At 33.5% G+C, this 16,019-nt stretch overlaps 1 protein-coding gene and 1 pseudogene across 2 annotated transcripts; both read left to right on the forward strand.

The window, feature by feature from the left end:
- Positions 1-2,251: 2,251 nt before the first annotated feature.
- LOC144564050 (glucose-6-phosphate 1-dehydrogenase 2, chloroplastic-like) lies at positions 2,252-9,683 on the forward strand. 2 transcript variants are annotated; one of them, XM_078313549.1, is made up of 11 exons: positions 2,252-2,518; positions 3,172-3,213; positions 3,517-3,740; positions 4,145-4,239; positions 4,770-4,884; positions 5,354-5,559; positions 6,286-6,435; positions 6,879-6,999; positions 7,813-8,042; positions 8,628-8,828; positions 9,219-9,683. In XM_078313549.1, the coding sequence occupies exons 1-11, from the start codon at positions 2,347-2,349 to the stop codon at positions 9,469-9,471; spliced, it is 1,809 nt and encodes a 602-aa protein (XP_078169675.1). In that variant the 5' UTR covers positions 2,252-2,346; the 3' UTR covers positions 9,472-9,683. The 2 variants fall into 2 exon arrangements, with proteins under 2 accessions (XP_078169675.1, XP_078169674.1); XM_078313548.1 differs by having other exon boundaries at positions 2,253-2,518; positions 3,166-3,213.
- A 4,132-nt stretch (positions 9,684-13,815) lies between these two features.
- LOC144564764 (putative indole-3-pyruvate monooxygenase YUCCA10 pseudogene) lies at positions 13,816-14,810 on the forward strand (annotated as a pseudogene).
- The last annotated feature ends 1,209 nt before the right edge of the window (positions 14,811-16,019 follow it).

A 16,019-nucleotide genomic window follows, 5' to 3' on the forward strand; every position in this document is an offset into this window, starting at 1 on the left:
TTTAATAGTTGAACTTGGTTCAAGTAAATAATATTCGGAACAATTAATAGTTCTGAAAAAAAAAACACTTAATTTCAACTATTTTGTGCACAGTGAAATGGAATTTGTAACAGTATATCTTATTACACTAATCTTTAGATATTGTTTCCACCAAAAGATACATTGCACAATAATTTTTTTTCTTCCAACAACGAGTTACAAACTTTCAATTTAAGTATTTTTTTTCTGGCAAACAGCCCGTAGGCAATTTAAGTAATTATTACTCGCACAATACTAAGATACTGTCTACGCGGCGAAAAGTTTCCTTTTTTCCTATATTCTAATAATGTGTTACTAGTCCTGCCACATTTCACAAGTGGAATAACTATTTTTTATATTTTTTTAATTAAATTTTGGTATTACATTCCACCTAAAAGGCATTTAATTAGCAAGAAATTTTATAATGACAGTTATTAATACTTCAAATAATGATTAATTATACGATTCAATTCCAATGGACTTGACCCTCATCTTTCATTAAAAAAAAGTCTCAAATTTTATTTTTGTAGTATCATTTCCAATGTTTATAATAACTTGAAACTTTTTAGAACCTTGTTTTCTAAAGTCCTTTTGAAAAGAAACATCATGCCTTGTTGATCAGTCATTGAATTTCTCATAACCATATTCTCTGTGTTTAGCCTCAAAGGCTCAAAGTCACCATACCAGCGAGTGTGAAAGCCCTGTAGCGAGTACTAAGTTGAATGCTTAATTGATTGTATAGATTATTAATATATCTTCTCTGCTTCTCACAAGGTCGATTGCTAATTTGCTATCCATTAAACTATTATAAGAGATAACCTAATTTATAACCTTTTTATTAGGTCAAATGCTTGCAAGTCTCCGAAGACGTAAATAGTCAAGCTAAATCATCGGCCATCCGATATTACTAATCCGAACTCCGATACCAAACTTACATTTTTGTTTTTTTTAAGTTATTGTGAAAATTCATACGATTTTTATTCAAATCTTTAATTGGAGTAATTGTTCGCACTTCGATAAATAACGGTAAATTAATAGGCTCTCTAATTTTCAAAATCTGAACGTAATTTTGGATTTGGAGATGCACTTCTCATGTCAATTTCGTGCTTAGAGAAATAACGGTAAATTAATAGGCTCTTTAATTTTCAAAATCTCAACATAATTTCGGGGATGCACTTCTCATGTCGCCCATCAGTCTTTTGTTCTCCCGAAAAAGCCCTTGGCGCTCTCAGAAGCCCAACCTTAACCTTGAAGCTTCAATGTCTCTTGGCAAATGGCTTATGAAAGGACCGAAAGGTTGTTAATATTTTTATAAACAAAAATGATAAGCAGCATCATATACATTCACCTTATGCATCTAAGAAAAATATCATCCGAATTAATGAACCCATTTGGAGAAAGTTTAATCAGAGAATATCATTAATTTTTCCAATAAATGAAAAAAAAAACTTGCAATAACAAAAATGCTAAACCAAATTTGGCAACTTTCTTTATGATATTTGTCAAAATATTTCTTTGTTTAAATATATTGTGCATCGTTTCTGATTCGTTTATAAAAAATACAAGTTATATTGACAATGTCTTAGTTGATAGCCATAATTAAAATATCAAAATGAAAAAATAAATTACATATATTTTCTTTATATATTTGATAAGACTGGACACCAAATTTGGTGCAATAAAATAATAATAATAATAATCAATTACCAACGGAAAAGCTTGAAAATTAATTTTTTTTTTATTTTTGACCGTACCTATCAGTTTTTTTTTAAACCTGGCAGGCTGCCAAGTGGATATACCGCATATCTATCAGTGACGAAATAATTTTCAAATTGAAAAACTCTTGATACAAACTATCCAAACATTGGATAAAATTTATAAATTTTTTCTTTATTTTAAAAACTGTTTTATCATTATTATTATTATCAATTTATCATATAAAAATATTTATAAATATATGATATATCACAACCTTTTATAATTTTTGTAGAAAATTATCGTAAAGAAGTTTTGGCCGTGTATTGTTTGCAGTGCCATGTCCTGGTGCCTCCAACAAGCAATATACAAGCAGCCTTCGTTTCACTGAGAAAACTATTACCTACACGTGGAGTATCATACACCGTATTCACTGCTTTTAACAATTCAGACTCTTTCCCCACATGTCAGTGACCATATGGCCCTTGCTGTTTCCTTTTGTCTCGTGTTACTCTCGCCACGCCTCCTCGTAGAAATTAAGGCCACCTCGTGATCTCCTCCAAAATTCCAAACCCGCTGAAAAACCCAAACTAACACTTGTCCGTTTAGAAAGAGGGAAGAAGAGAGAAATTGATGGCTGTATCTTTCCCAAAATGCCCTTCTTCTTCTCTCCCAGCTATTCAAGCGAGAAACCGGGCTTGGGCGCCGTCGCTTGGTTCTCCAATTCAAGCTGGCGATTCTTCCAAGGGGGCCCTCTTTGAAGCGACTAAGAGATACCACCTTAGTGTTTCAGCTAGTAATCGAGGTGGCTTTGTCTTACCTATTTATTGGTTCAATCATTGTGGTCTTCTAGGTTTTGGTTTATGGATAGTAAGCTGTTTGATTTAAGTGATTTGCTGTTTCGAGTTTGAATTTTATTCTTTTGGTGTTGTTCATTAGAGCTCAATGGGAGGGAGTTGGGCTGGACAGCTAAAGGACGTGACTTGTTCATTATCCTTTTTTGAAATTCGTGAATTAATCAAATTAGAGCGTTTTCTATTGATGCATAATAGTTGCTAATTGAATTGTGGTAAGGTGACCAGTTAGATGGGATGTTAGATATCTAAATACAAAGTTTGAAATTTGAAATTAGTGGTATGGTTCCTATAAAACAGTAGGATGGGTGACCTCCTGGGAAGTCCCTGTGTTTCTGATTCCAGTTGGGTTTCATTTCTAGCCTACCCCAACTTGATTGGGAATAAAGGTTTTGAAGAAGAAGAGGTTCCTATAAAACAGTCTATTATTGTGAATAGTTTCCAATGTAGAGTTTGTTTCCTTATATTTATTACGTCATTGACCAACTACTAATTGAGGTTGACTTTTCTATGATAGATAAGGCAGGATAGCTAGGTTATTTGACCAAAGAAATAAATGAATATCTGCTCAATTATTTAATCTTTTTTTCATTGTCAGGATCAGCCGTTACACCAGTTGAGCCTTCAAAAAAAGTTGAAGATTCTGGTATTAATCCTCTTTCTGGTATTAGTTACTAATATCATTCGAATGTGGTAAACTAGTATTCATAACTTGTCATACATGCATGTTCGTATAGTATTTAATGCACCTGGTTTGCACAGCAGCACACACCAGTTGTTCTGCACAATGATACAAGTTGAAAAATCGAACCATTTTATCAGCTTGTAGTGTGCCTTAAATAACTGCTTACAAAACATATGAAATGCACACATGTTTTTATGTTATTTGTATGGCTTCATTTTCAATATATCAAACAAAACATGATAGATCAAAATTTTTTGCTTTTAGGAGCTGGAACAAAACCTACAGATCTTCCAATTAAAGTGGAGAATGGGACCCGACCAGCAGGATTCTCTTCGGAGGGTTTCCAAAACTTACAACAGGTGGGCCCAGATGGCAGTGGGAGTGAATCAACAGTCAGCATAACTGTTGTTGGTGCTAGCGGCGATCTCGCAAAAAAGAAAATCTTTCCTGCCCTTTTTGCTCTCTACTATGAAGGCTGTCTTCCAAAGGTATGTGTTTTGCACTTTTGCATAGTAAGCCAAATAATTTATGCGGTTGCATGTGAGACCACATTTCTACATATACACTAGCACCAACTTCTTGCATAAAGTTACTTAACCCTTACTATCTTTGGTATACTCGACCAAAAATCTATTCATAACGTCTTCATCTAAGCTTCAAAGTTGAATATCTATGCTCACCTTGGATATAATTATTTTTAGCCTTAAAAAGTTTAGGAATAGTTAATATTTTAACATTAGATCATAGTTTGAACCTTGAAATGTTTCAAAAATGCTGGGTGTTAATTGTGAAATTGAGAATTTTGTTTTTAGATGTTTTGTATAATCCCCAGACTTTGCCACGTGAATAATTCCAATGAAATTTCATGTTGTTATTTTTTCTTAAATGGTAGCATTTCACCGTATTTGGATATGCTAGAAGCAAGATGACAGATGCCGAATTGAGAGATATGGTTAGCCGGACACTCACTTGCCGTATTGACCAAAGGTTGTCTTAAATTTGTTACTGCATTTTTAGGAACTGGTGTACATTTTTTCTGGGATATTTGGCAAATCTTTTATATAAAAAGGAGCCTAGATTTTCTACCTTTGCAACTAACATCCAAACATTTTTGGGTTTTTACTTTTTAGCAACACTCTGCTACTCCGAGGTTAATTTGAAAAATAAAATAAAATGAAGAAATGTTGCCCTTGATTTTACAACATGAACTGTGCGAGTGGTGTCAGAGAGAATATATATAAACTTTGTGATCTTACATGTAAATTGGATTTTACTGTGTCCGATAGGGTCATCTTTCAAAAATAAAAAAATAGTAAAATTTGGCATACTACAATATCCATTAGAGATATGGGCAGAATGGTTAACATTTAATGAATTGTATATTTTTTGAATCTAATGATTAGTAACACATGCAATCTCAATCATTAGAAATATTGGATATGCATATAAAAAATGATGAATGCTGGGCTTTATGTTCTAACAGTTCTTATTTATTATTTTGTTTGTTTGTTTTGTAGGGAGAATTGTAGTGTGAAAATGGAAGAGTTTCTAAAGAGGTGCTTCTACCATGCAGGACAGTACGATTCTGAGGCACATTTTGCTGATCTTGACAAGAAACTAAAACAGCATGAGGTATTTCAAAACCAACCTTTTCTTTCAAATAGGATGAGTATTGGGTCTTACACGAGATATGGCAAATTGGCAATATTTTGGTTGCAGCATACCAAAATCTTATGTATTTTTACAAAAATAAGCCTAAACACCTTGAATTGCGAACTTATGGCAATATGTTAGTGGAAACAATTAAATATTGTAACTTTTTAGTTCAATGCTTCAGTATATGCGAAAAGATTTCTGGTATACACCACAAGCAAAGATGCTTTCTACGTAAAGGATCAAGGTTATTGTTTAATGGCATTTGTTCAAGCATCAAAGTTATTAGTACTGCACTATACCAATTTCCCTTGGTAGTCTACTCGCAAATGATACCAAGCATTATAATATGTGCAAATTACAGAAATTTTTCTGTTGTATTGAAACTTGGTAAATTTTAGGAGATCTAACAAAGAAATAACTCTTAGCAATTCCTCTTTATGCTTAGGGATCAAGGATTTCAAATCGTCTGTACTATCTATCAATACCACCTAACATATTTCTAGATGTGGTAAAATGCGCCAGCCTGGCGGCCTCATCAGGAAATGGCTGGACAAGGGTAATTGTGGAAAAGCCCTTTGGTCGTGATGCTGAGTCATCAGCTGCTCTGACACGTGGTTTAAAGCAGTACCTGCATGAAGATCAAATCTTTCGGTAAGTTGACTGTAGTGATCTTTTTGGTGAGACTTATTAATTTCACAAGTCTTGGTTTGAGCCTTTGAAAGACATTTGACACTAGTCACTTTTTTAGTTTTTTATTTACTCAAGAGCACCTTGTCAGCATCTAGTAATATCAGAACTTGTTTTGTTTTCCTTTTCTGTTCTTTTACTACTCAAGGCTGTTACTTGTTGATAAATTACAGAAAAGAAAAATAAAGAGAAGGCATGTTTTAGACTAAAGATAGTATGAGCTTAATCTCACCAAGGAGTTTATAACCTTAAATATTGATGGATCAAGTGACAAATTGAACTGTTAATCTTGATGTACTTAACGAGAAGATTCCAATTTTTTTTTATTTGTTAAGTTCATTTTGTGTAAGATCAAGAGGTGGAAGAAACTGTTTTGGTGCATTCATTTCTCAATGATTTTGAACCACTTCATCTTACACAAAATGAGCTTGAAGAAATTTACAGTTGAAATTCGTCATATAAAGCCAATTTTGATGGTCTTTTCAAGTTAAACTCACAATCCCTCTTAGTGAGCTTAAGCTTATACTTCAGTTGTGCTTTAGGGTTTATCATGCTTTCAAATAACTTAGTTTTGACATTTATGCAACTACTACCTTTACATCATCCCTTGAAATGTTTGCAAATTTGTCTGTAAATTCTTTTATGTATGCTCTTATCTAATTAATTGTGAATTTTTTTTCTGTATTGCAGGATTGACCATTATTTGGGAAAGGAATTAGTCGAGAATCTGTCAGTTCTTCGGTTTTCTAATCTGGTTTTTGAGCCACTTTGGTCAAGGCAATATATCAGAAATGTGCAAATAATTTTCTCTGAAGATTTTGGCACTGAAGGAAGAGGCGGGTATGTTTAGTTTGCTTATTTGCTGTTTTATGCTCTTTGATTCTGACTTGAGAATGTGCTATGTCATAAAACAGTACAAGTGGATAACTTTGAAAAAGTTATCCTGACCTGAGATTTTGTTAAGATACGATATGATATATAACTTTCACAAGAGGCAGTTATGGAAATTCAATGAAATTCAAAAGTGTTCTTAGGAAAGGTGGATTCATAGTAAACTTCTCACATAATAAAATCATTATTTCAATAATGAAACTTGTTTTTTTGGTTCTGGTACCAGAGAGGTGGTACCAGCTGACAACGTAATAGTTTTCATAGTAATGGAAATCGGTGGGTCATCCCACTTTCTTTCAAAAAAATAATGAAACTTGCTTTGCCTTTTCTTCAGCAACAATGAGACTTCAAAAAAGTGAAGTTGATATATTGATTTGCATTTATATTTTTAGGTACTTTGACCACTACGGTATAATAAGAGATATAATGCAAAACCATTTGCTTCAAATAATGGCACTATTCGCCATGGAGACTCCTACTAGCTTAGAGGCTGAAGATATCAGAAATGAGAAGGTTGCTACTCGACAATTACTATTTGCTTCTTTTTATTTTGGATTGCAAATCATATCCAATTACCTTACTAGCATCACAATTAAGCATCAACACACATTTACTATTTTATGATTGCGGAGTTTGAGGGTCCTGCATTTATAAAAAAACATTAAAATTGTTAACATATTTTATGATCCGACATTTATATTGAAATTGATGTACAAGTCATACTAGCTAGAAATAGAAATTGGATCCCTACCTGCAAAGAGGCCTACGTTTTTAGCCCATATAAATTTGGAGACAATTTGGATTCACATTATGGTAAGCTCACCTAAATATTAATTGCAAACCAGTTCCTGCTTAATTTGCAAAAGCCTTTTGATTTATATCTGAAATGATTGAGGCTATGGTACTATGCATAGCACCTATTGTTCAATACTATGAATCAATATCTTCATTTTCAAAGTCCAAACAGTCAATCTAAACCGTTCAACATGATTTCCATATAAAAATATACTTGTAGATCAAATTTTATATTTTTTTTACTACTTTTTTAGATAGGTAGAAAATCACTTAATCTAAAGATTCTAGACCTTTCAAAAGTAGTGATTTTTTGGCTATCTAAAAAAATATAAAATTTAGTCCGCAAGTACATTTTCATATGGAAATCATGTTGAACGGTTTGGATACACTATTTGGACTTTGAAAACGAAAATATTGATCCGTAGTACGAACCAATCCGTACTATGCATAGTACCATAGCCTCACTCATCTGAAATTTCTACTTTGTATGTATATGTTTTCTTAACACGCTCAATTCCATAAAATTTTCAGGTGAAGGTATTGAGGTCTATGAAACCACTTCAGGCTGATGATGTGGTAATAGGTCAATATAAGAGTCACACCAGAGGTGGTGTGATGTACCCTGGGTACACTGATGATAATACTGTGCCCAGCAATAGTCTGACACCGACCTTTGCAGCTGCTGCACTTTTTATTAACAATGCCAGGTGGGATGGTGTGCCATTTCTAATGAAGGCTGGCAAAGCACTTCACACCAAGCGGTATGTTTTTTCTTTCGTACAATAACTATATTTTTTGTGCAGTGTAGTGCAATGCTCATGCATACTCTTCTCAATTTTATCCCTTGGCTTCTGTACCTACATGAAAAGCCTAGTAAATATCATTAAACTTATTAAAGAGGTTACAAGGAAATTTACAATGTAAAGAAGAAGAAAAGCAAAAGCATGTAACATGAAAAAGGGTGGCCCTGGGACACCCAAAAAGTGAGAGCCTAGTAACCTGCCACAGATTTATTGTTGAGGTTGTGTTTCTCCAAAATGGTAACCTTAGGTTTGTTTAGACTCGCAAAAAATGTTGTCTTCATTTTGAAACTTGTGAGTTATCTTTATTATTACTTTTTTTAATCTTACATGAGCTGAGAAATTTTCTTGATGAGTAGGCTTGGTAATCCCAACAATTTTTGTTCGGGGATGGATCGTACTTGATACTTTTTATGTTCTCTTTCATTATTAACATGATGTTTTCGGCTTTTTGGGTCATATTAAAATATCTTCTCTTGTTACTAAATCTCACAAATAAGATGTCTAACTTTTATTATTCTACGTTGTTGTTTTTTTGAAATATAGGACTGAGATAAGGGTGCAGTTCAGGCATGTGCCTGGAAACCTATACAAGGGGTGTTTTGGCACAGACCTAGATCGGGCTACAAATGAGCTCGTAATCCGGGTTCAGCCAGATGAGGCGATCTACTTGAAAATCAACAACAAAGTACCTGGCCTCGGCATGCGATTGGATAGAAGCAATCTCAATCTCCACTACGCTGCAAGGTAGGTTATATAAACAACTCAAAAAAATATTTTACCAAGTGCTGGTGGCCATATCTTACCAGAAAAAAAATTAAAGTATCATAATCTTCTAATTTTAGTCGGTATGTATGCCACTTTTACTATACATAAACCGAGTATGAATTAAAGAAGGATCTTGATTAATGTCGGTTGAGTATAGATGTTTTTGAATGACCTCTAACAATATAGAAAATATCAATTAGTTTTACAAAGGATGAAAAAAAGGGGGCATTCTATAATTTAATAATATCTATGGTAAATTGGTAATTATGTTTTATGGCAAAGGTCCCAACTTTTGAGTTCCATTATACGCTCTTGTATGAGACATCCTGTAATTACCTTCTTAAAAAACATGATTGGATTTTGCGGCAGGTACTCTAAAGAGATCCCAGATGCATATGAGCGTCTATTAATTGACGCTGTAGAAGGAGAAAGGCGTCTTTTCATTCGATCTGACGAGCTGGATGCTGCGTGGGGCCTCTTCACCCCGCTTTTAAAAGAACTAGAGGAGAGGCGTATTGCACCTGAGTTGTACCCTTATGGGAGCCGGGGCCCAGTAGGGGCCCACTACCTGGCTGCCAAGTACAATGTCAGGTGGGGAGACCTCGGTGCCGAACTCCATTAAATGATTCTGATTAGTAATGGATCGTTCAAGTGCTAATTTTGTACGATTGCGAAATAGTTTTTGTATGATTGAGAATAAGGTGCTGAGAATTTGTTTCCCTCACATTTATGGGAAATTATTAAAGCTAGTTGTCAATCTTGTTTAGAGCACCAGAATTCTGTTCTGTTATTTTTTCTTCCAATCTATGTTTATTGTTTGCGTTTGTTTCTGAATTTTTGCGTTTCTTCTTAATTTGATGCATTATTTAAATACAGAAATCGTTGCAATCACGTTAACTTTCCCGCTTGAACTTTATTAATTTTAGTGATTGGATTTGAGGAAAATAACTTTATTAATCTGTTTCTCATAATTTTTACAATGTAATATATACATGGAAGCTGATATGAGTACCTGCACAGTACCCGTACTTAAACTGCCATAACTGACATAATTATACAACTGTGATTCAAGTATTTATAACTATAAATAGAAGTCTTATTATTAGATTCTCTAAGTATTTATATCTATGCAATGAACCTACTAAAAATATGAAAAAACATACATATACAGAGCGTATCCGCATATTTTCTTAAAAATTCTTAACGTCGTACCCGCACTAGGGATCACTCAAAATGAACATGTGGGACCGCTCAAATTCGTCACGTAATGTTGACTACCAATGTTGACTACAAACATTAACTACACTGATATACTAACGATATTTGACTATCAAGTATTTATATGTATATGTTGTCATATTTACATATCCTTAATAAAGTGCTAACACGTAGACTTGTATACTTATAAAAATATATTAATTCATTTTGAAGTAATGTAATCTTAAAAAATGAAGTATTTATATATATACTCCCATTTAAATATGACAATATTAAAAACGATTCACATGTATACATCATCAAAAATAAAGTATTTTTATCTATATTTACTTGAATTTACATATCTAATTAACTCATTCTGCAAATAATATAAGTTTTAAAAATAAAGTATTTATATGTATAATTCCATTTAGATATAACCATTTGAAAAACTATTTATATGTTTCTAACAACACAACTCTTAAACACAACATAAACATCTATAAAAAACACACAACATATCAACTAACAACAAAATCACTTCGTACAGATATCAATTTTAACATATCAGATTTAAAAACAAACATCCTACATATCAATATCAGTTTCAAAAAGTAACAAACCAGAATTAACACAGTAACATATGCAAAACGCAAAATAACACAGAATCAAAAGCTTCCTTTACTTCCCACCCCACTTGCAAACCAGAATTATATGCACCACATATAACCTCCAGTTGTTTTTATTACCAGATTAATATTCACTGACACACCAAGCCCCTGTTCTTCATTATACTCCAATAGTTTCTGGTATTGATTCGGGATATATCGAAAACCCGCAATAAGAAATGTTGTTTCGGGTACCAAATCATGATTGTGCTATAAAAACACTTTTTTTACCACCCAATTTCCACTCAAATCAGTGTCTCCCAATTTAACTTCAGCCTGACAACCTATTCCTATATAACTCTTTGTCTTCTCCGGGACAAGTCCATCATCAAGTTCTAATGGCGGTTTCCATTTGCTACAAGAAAAAAGTTACATGGTTGACTATGGCGTACCTCTCATTTTGTGGTTTGACCTTTTCACAATCGAGAAACCCATTTTCTTCGCATACAATTCATAATATTGGCGTTCCTCATCAATCGAACCATATACATCATCAACAGCTGGTGGCAATAATTCATGATCCTCATCTTCCATTACATCAATTTCATCTTCTACAACTCCTTCCCCTCCTACATATATGTCACCTTGAACCTCAACTTCTACATTCCCAATATCATTAACCCCGAGCCCTTCATGTTGTGCAACATCAAACTTGTTGATATCTTCTAAGTTCAAATTCAAGTCAAAATCTCTTATGCCACCATTATCAGCATCAACTATTGCATTTTCAGGTACATCAGAAAGTTCACCTTGAAAATTGATCGTTTCATGATGAACTACATCCAAATCCATGTTGTCACCCCAGTCAAACTCTCTAATGCCCACATCATCACTAATTGCCTCACTTTCCCGATATAAGTTTTCATACAAACGATATAGATTCACCTCATTGAATGCATCACCATTATCTAAAATGCATAATTCATCTCCAAAATCCTCATTTAGATCAATATCCATCATAATATTGAAAAAAAATGCACAATATTAATAAGTTGAACATATAACATATAACTGTCCTATTCATAACTATTATATATAATACATATGTACAAATAGTCAAGTATTGATAACAATATTAACAAGTATTAATACCTAATATGTATATATAGAAACAACAGTAAAATTACATATAATACAGAATTTGAATAAATATCAGCTCATGTATTAACTATACATCAATGAAGTATTAATAGATGCAAAACAAACTTCATTCACCAAATGTTAGAACATATACTTGCAAACTACATACAACTAGTATTTACCACTATAAAACAAAAAAATTTACAACAGAAACATATGGAAATATTGCCTGAGAGAAAATCACGAAATATTAATTTGATCTCAGACCTGCAAACGAAGTATTAACACGTTATGAGCGTAGTATTAATGTCTGTCAAAAAAATTATGTATAATGACACAATAGTTTTTATATTTCACTTTTTAACAGCAAACTAATTCATTCAAATAATAAACAGTGTATTTGACACCATATCTATCAATTAATCATCTATTAACACCAGATCTATCAGGTATAAAATAACATAATAAATCTACACAAATAACACAAATAACTATGTATTAACACATTACAATTGTAGTATTAATACCTGACACCTCAAATATGTACAATTTGGTGAAGAACTGTGTATTAACAGTGCTTTCATGCAATGTCAAGTATTAACACAAGATCTATCAACAATTTCTTAAAAAATAAATCAATTTCACACACATTACACAAAAACATAATCATCGCAAATCAGATTGTCAGAAAACATCTAATGATTTCAAATATAACAAGAAATTGCCGAATGATTTCAAATAAAAACAAAAAACGATTATGTAACCAAATTGCTGAGCGATTTCAATGAAAAACGATACGATCTATCAAATTGATTCGCAAAAACTCCAATCAATTCATCGAAACGAAAGAAAAATGAAATAAAGCTCAATGTACCTGTCAGAATCGCTGATTCAACATAGATTACACAACGCCATGGCAAAAACAATTTACATCAGCACGAAACAGCTGCCAGATTCGAAATTGCCTCCAAACTACCTCAAAATCACCTCAATATCGCCTTAATATTACCTCAAAAGGAATGCGGGGACAAGAATGGAAAAATTGAAATTCAAAATGGAATGCGGGGAGAGATAGTCAGTTAGGTCGGTAGTTTGTGGGGACCACCGATCCAGTTATGGCAGTTAATCGCCACACGATACGCGCGGGTACAGTGCGAGGACGGAAACGCGAGTTCTTAAATGATTATTCTATATACATTGGGCACATGCTTAAAATGGAAATGAAAATAATGGTAAAATAGGCAGAAAATGCGACTCTCCAAAGCCAGTACCACACTAGTACCAGTGGTCACCTCTTCAACTCTTGCAACAACATCCATTGACTCTGAAATTAGTTGATGAATGTATTACTGCATATTTGAAAGCGACCTAATTAGCCAACCTGAACTTGATAACGAACAAAAATAAATAGGAACCAAAGAATGGTTTCATAAATTATAGAAATACAGTTTCTCTGTATTCCTCTCATCTACATAACATATGCCTATTTCTCCAATGACATATTACAACATTCCAATCAGATAGCACGCCAAGGGAAACTGAAAGTGGTTCTAACTGCTGGTAAAACTGAAAGAATTGTAGCTATATGCATCGTTAGGTAGAGATATTATGAGCCATCAGGATAATAGAATTCACATGGAAATCCCAGACTTCTTCTGTAAGTTTCAAACAATTTGAATTTTTGTGAAAATTAAGCATAACTGAACGTCATAAGGGCTTGTGTTAGGTAAATAATAACGTACAAAACATAGAAAAAGAAAAACTGAAAAAAAAGAAAAATACAAAATTTACCTAAAAGTTCATACCTTTTGTGCAATGCTTGAAGAAGATAAGCCATACATTAGACCGCCCAATAGCAACTTTATACTGTCTAACTTTTGTATAAACACACTTTCTTGAAATAAATACAGACCCCCATAAGCAAATTAATTTAGATCACATATTCAGAGAGGAAAAAAATTAGAGGAGGTATAGACTATACAAAAATAGAAACTACTCATCGTTTTCTTTAAAAATAATTAATGGAGAGTGTTGTAGTTATTGTCGGAGCAGGACCTGCTGGTCTGGCGGTGGCTGCCTGTTTATGCATGCTTTCGATACCATTTCTAATTCTGGAGAAGGACAACTGTGTTGGCTCATTATGGAAAAAGAGGGCATATGATCGGCTTCGATTGCACCTTGCAAAACAGTTTTGCGAGCTACCGTACATGGCATTTCCTAGAGAATTGCCGACTTTCATACCGAAGGACGACTTCATAAGGTACCTCGATGAATATGCGTTACATTTTGGTATTAACCCCATTTATCATATGAATGTTGAATCAGCAACATATGATGAACAAGAGCATAAATGGGAAATTAAGGCCACAAATACTATGACAAATGAATCAAGCAACTATCGTGCGAAATTCATAGTAGTGGCCTCTGGAGAGAACTCCATGGGTTATATTCCAAATCTCCGTGGTTTGGATAATTTCAATGGAGAGGTTTTGCACTCTTCCAATTTCAAGTCCGGGATATGCTACACAGGAAAAAGAGTGTTGGTCATTGGGAGTGGCAACTCAGGAATGGAGATAGCACATGATCTTGCCACTCATGGTGCAATGACAACAATCTCAGTTAGAAGCCCAGTAAGTGCAATGATCCCTTCCTAGCCATTTTTTACTTTTTTTTTTTTATAATTATTTTGTCTAACTTTAACTAACAATTGATAAATGAAATTAATTTTATAGGTGCAGATTGTGAACAAGGAGCTCATCTATCTAGGGATGACTCTTCTCAAGTATCTTCCAATGAAAATTGTTGACCGGATAATTGGCTTCCTTGCATGGCTAAAGTTTGGAGACCTTTCTAACTACGGTATAGTTAGACCAAACTTGGGCCCATTCATGCGGAAAACAGTTACAGGATTATCCCCAACAATAGATGTTGGAGCTGTGGAGAACATCAAAGCTGGCCAAATTAAGGTATATAATATACTCTGTGCTGCAATAACTTCATTGGTTCTTTTACAATTCAAATTATTTGTATTGTTCTAGGCATTTTTTTATGAGAAAATTTATTATTTTCAAATCAGGTACAACCGTCCATTTCAAATATTGTTGGAAGTGAAGTAACTTTTTCCAATGGACAAGCACTTTACTATGAAACAATCATATTTGCCACTGGATACCGAAGTACTGCAAGTACTTGGTTTAAGGTAGTCAATCACTAATGATCTATTTTTTTTTCCTGCTTAGTTCTGACATTTATTTTTTAGAACACCAAAACATATATATGGTAATTGGTATTTATTAATTGCAGGATGGCGGTTACATGCTATCCAGTGATGGGTTGCCTGCACGACGCATTCCGCACCATTGGAAAGGCAATAATGGTGCCTATTGTGCAGGCTTATCAAAACAAGGCCTGCATGGTATTTCGGTAGATGCGCGAAATATTGCGTCAGATATTTCGCAAATTTTATTGGCGAGAAATATGTAAATTAATCTTTTATGTATTTGTATCATTTCGCTGAATATTGTATGTATCCTATTTTATATTTCCAAATAAGTAGCAGTTGTGTTTGTTTACCTTCTTGTATTAATTAGTACTTGTGTTAAAGTTAAATCATTAAAAAAAGTAATTATATGTGTTGAAATGTGCTTGTTTGAATTCCTTCTTTTTCCTTTTTGAGTTGTAACTATACGGTACGTTGACAACTACTTCTTCACATGGAGAACTACTATAACAAAAAATTTACTTGTCATATGTGAATCTAAGAGGAAAGACTTATAAATTGGAAAAATGATATTAAGAAAATCCAAATTAAAAAATCACTAAATGGAACATGTTTTTCAATTCATTCCTGGTCATCTCTGGTAAATTTACTGCGCCCACAGACCCCAATTAATAACTTTAGTAAGCTTCGAGGAAGTAAGAAGAGAAAATTTGTGGTATACATTTCTTCCTCCATTTAGTATTTTGTTTGCTCATTGTTTCGTGCAAAATCATTCCAATCTTAAAAACAACAACAGAAAGGGAGAGACATCATACCGAATTCAAATAGGAGCAGCAGTCAAAGGATGATTCAGCCACTTGGCACACCGGTTCAAGGGAAGAAGTAAGAAGGGACAACCTTAGCTCCGATTTACGAACTTCACCATGAGAACTAGATGGAGGGATTGAAAGAATGGGGGCTGCGGGGAAAAATGATATTTGTAAGGAAGTTCTTCGCATTTGGAAA

This window comes from Carex rostrata, chromosome 13 (genome assembly GCF_964058835.1).
Source record: "Carex rostrata chromosome 13, lpCarRost1.2, whole genome shotgun sequence".
NCBI lineage: Eukaryota > Viridiplantae > Streptophyta > Magnoliopsida > Poales > Cyperaceae > Carex > Carex rostrata.

Coding starts and splice junctions, on each gene's coding strand:
- LOC144564050 (XM_078313548.1), top strand. CDS start 2,347: ATGGCTGTATCTTTCCCAAAATGCCCTTCTTCTTCTCTCCCAGCTATT. Junction 4,240..4,769: donor ACTTGCCGTATTGACCAAAG/GTTGTCTTAAAT, acceptor TTTGTTTTGTAG/GGAGAATTGTAGTGTGAAAA. Junction 8,829..9,218: donor AATCTCCACTACGCTGCAAG/GTAGGTTATATA, acceptor ATTTTGCGGCAG/GTACTCTAAAGAGATCCCAG.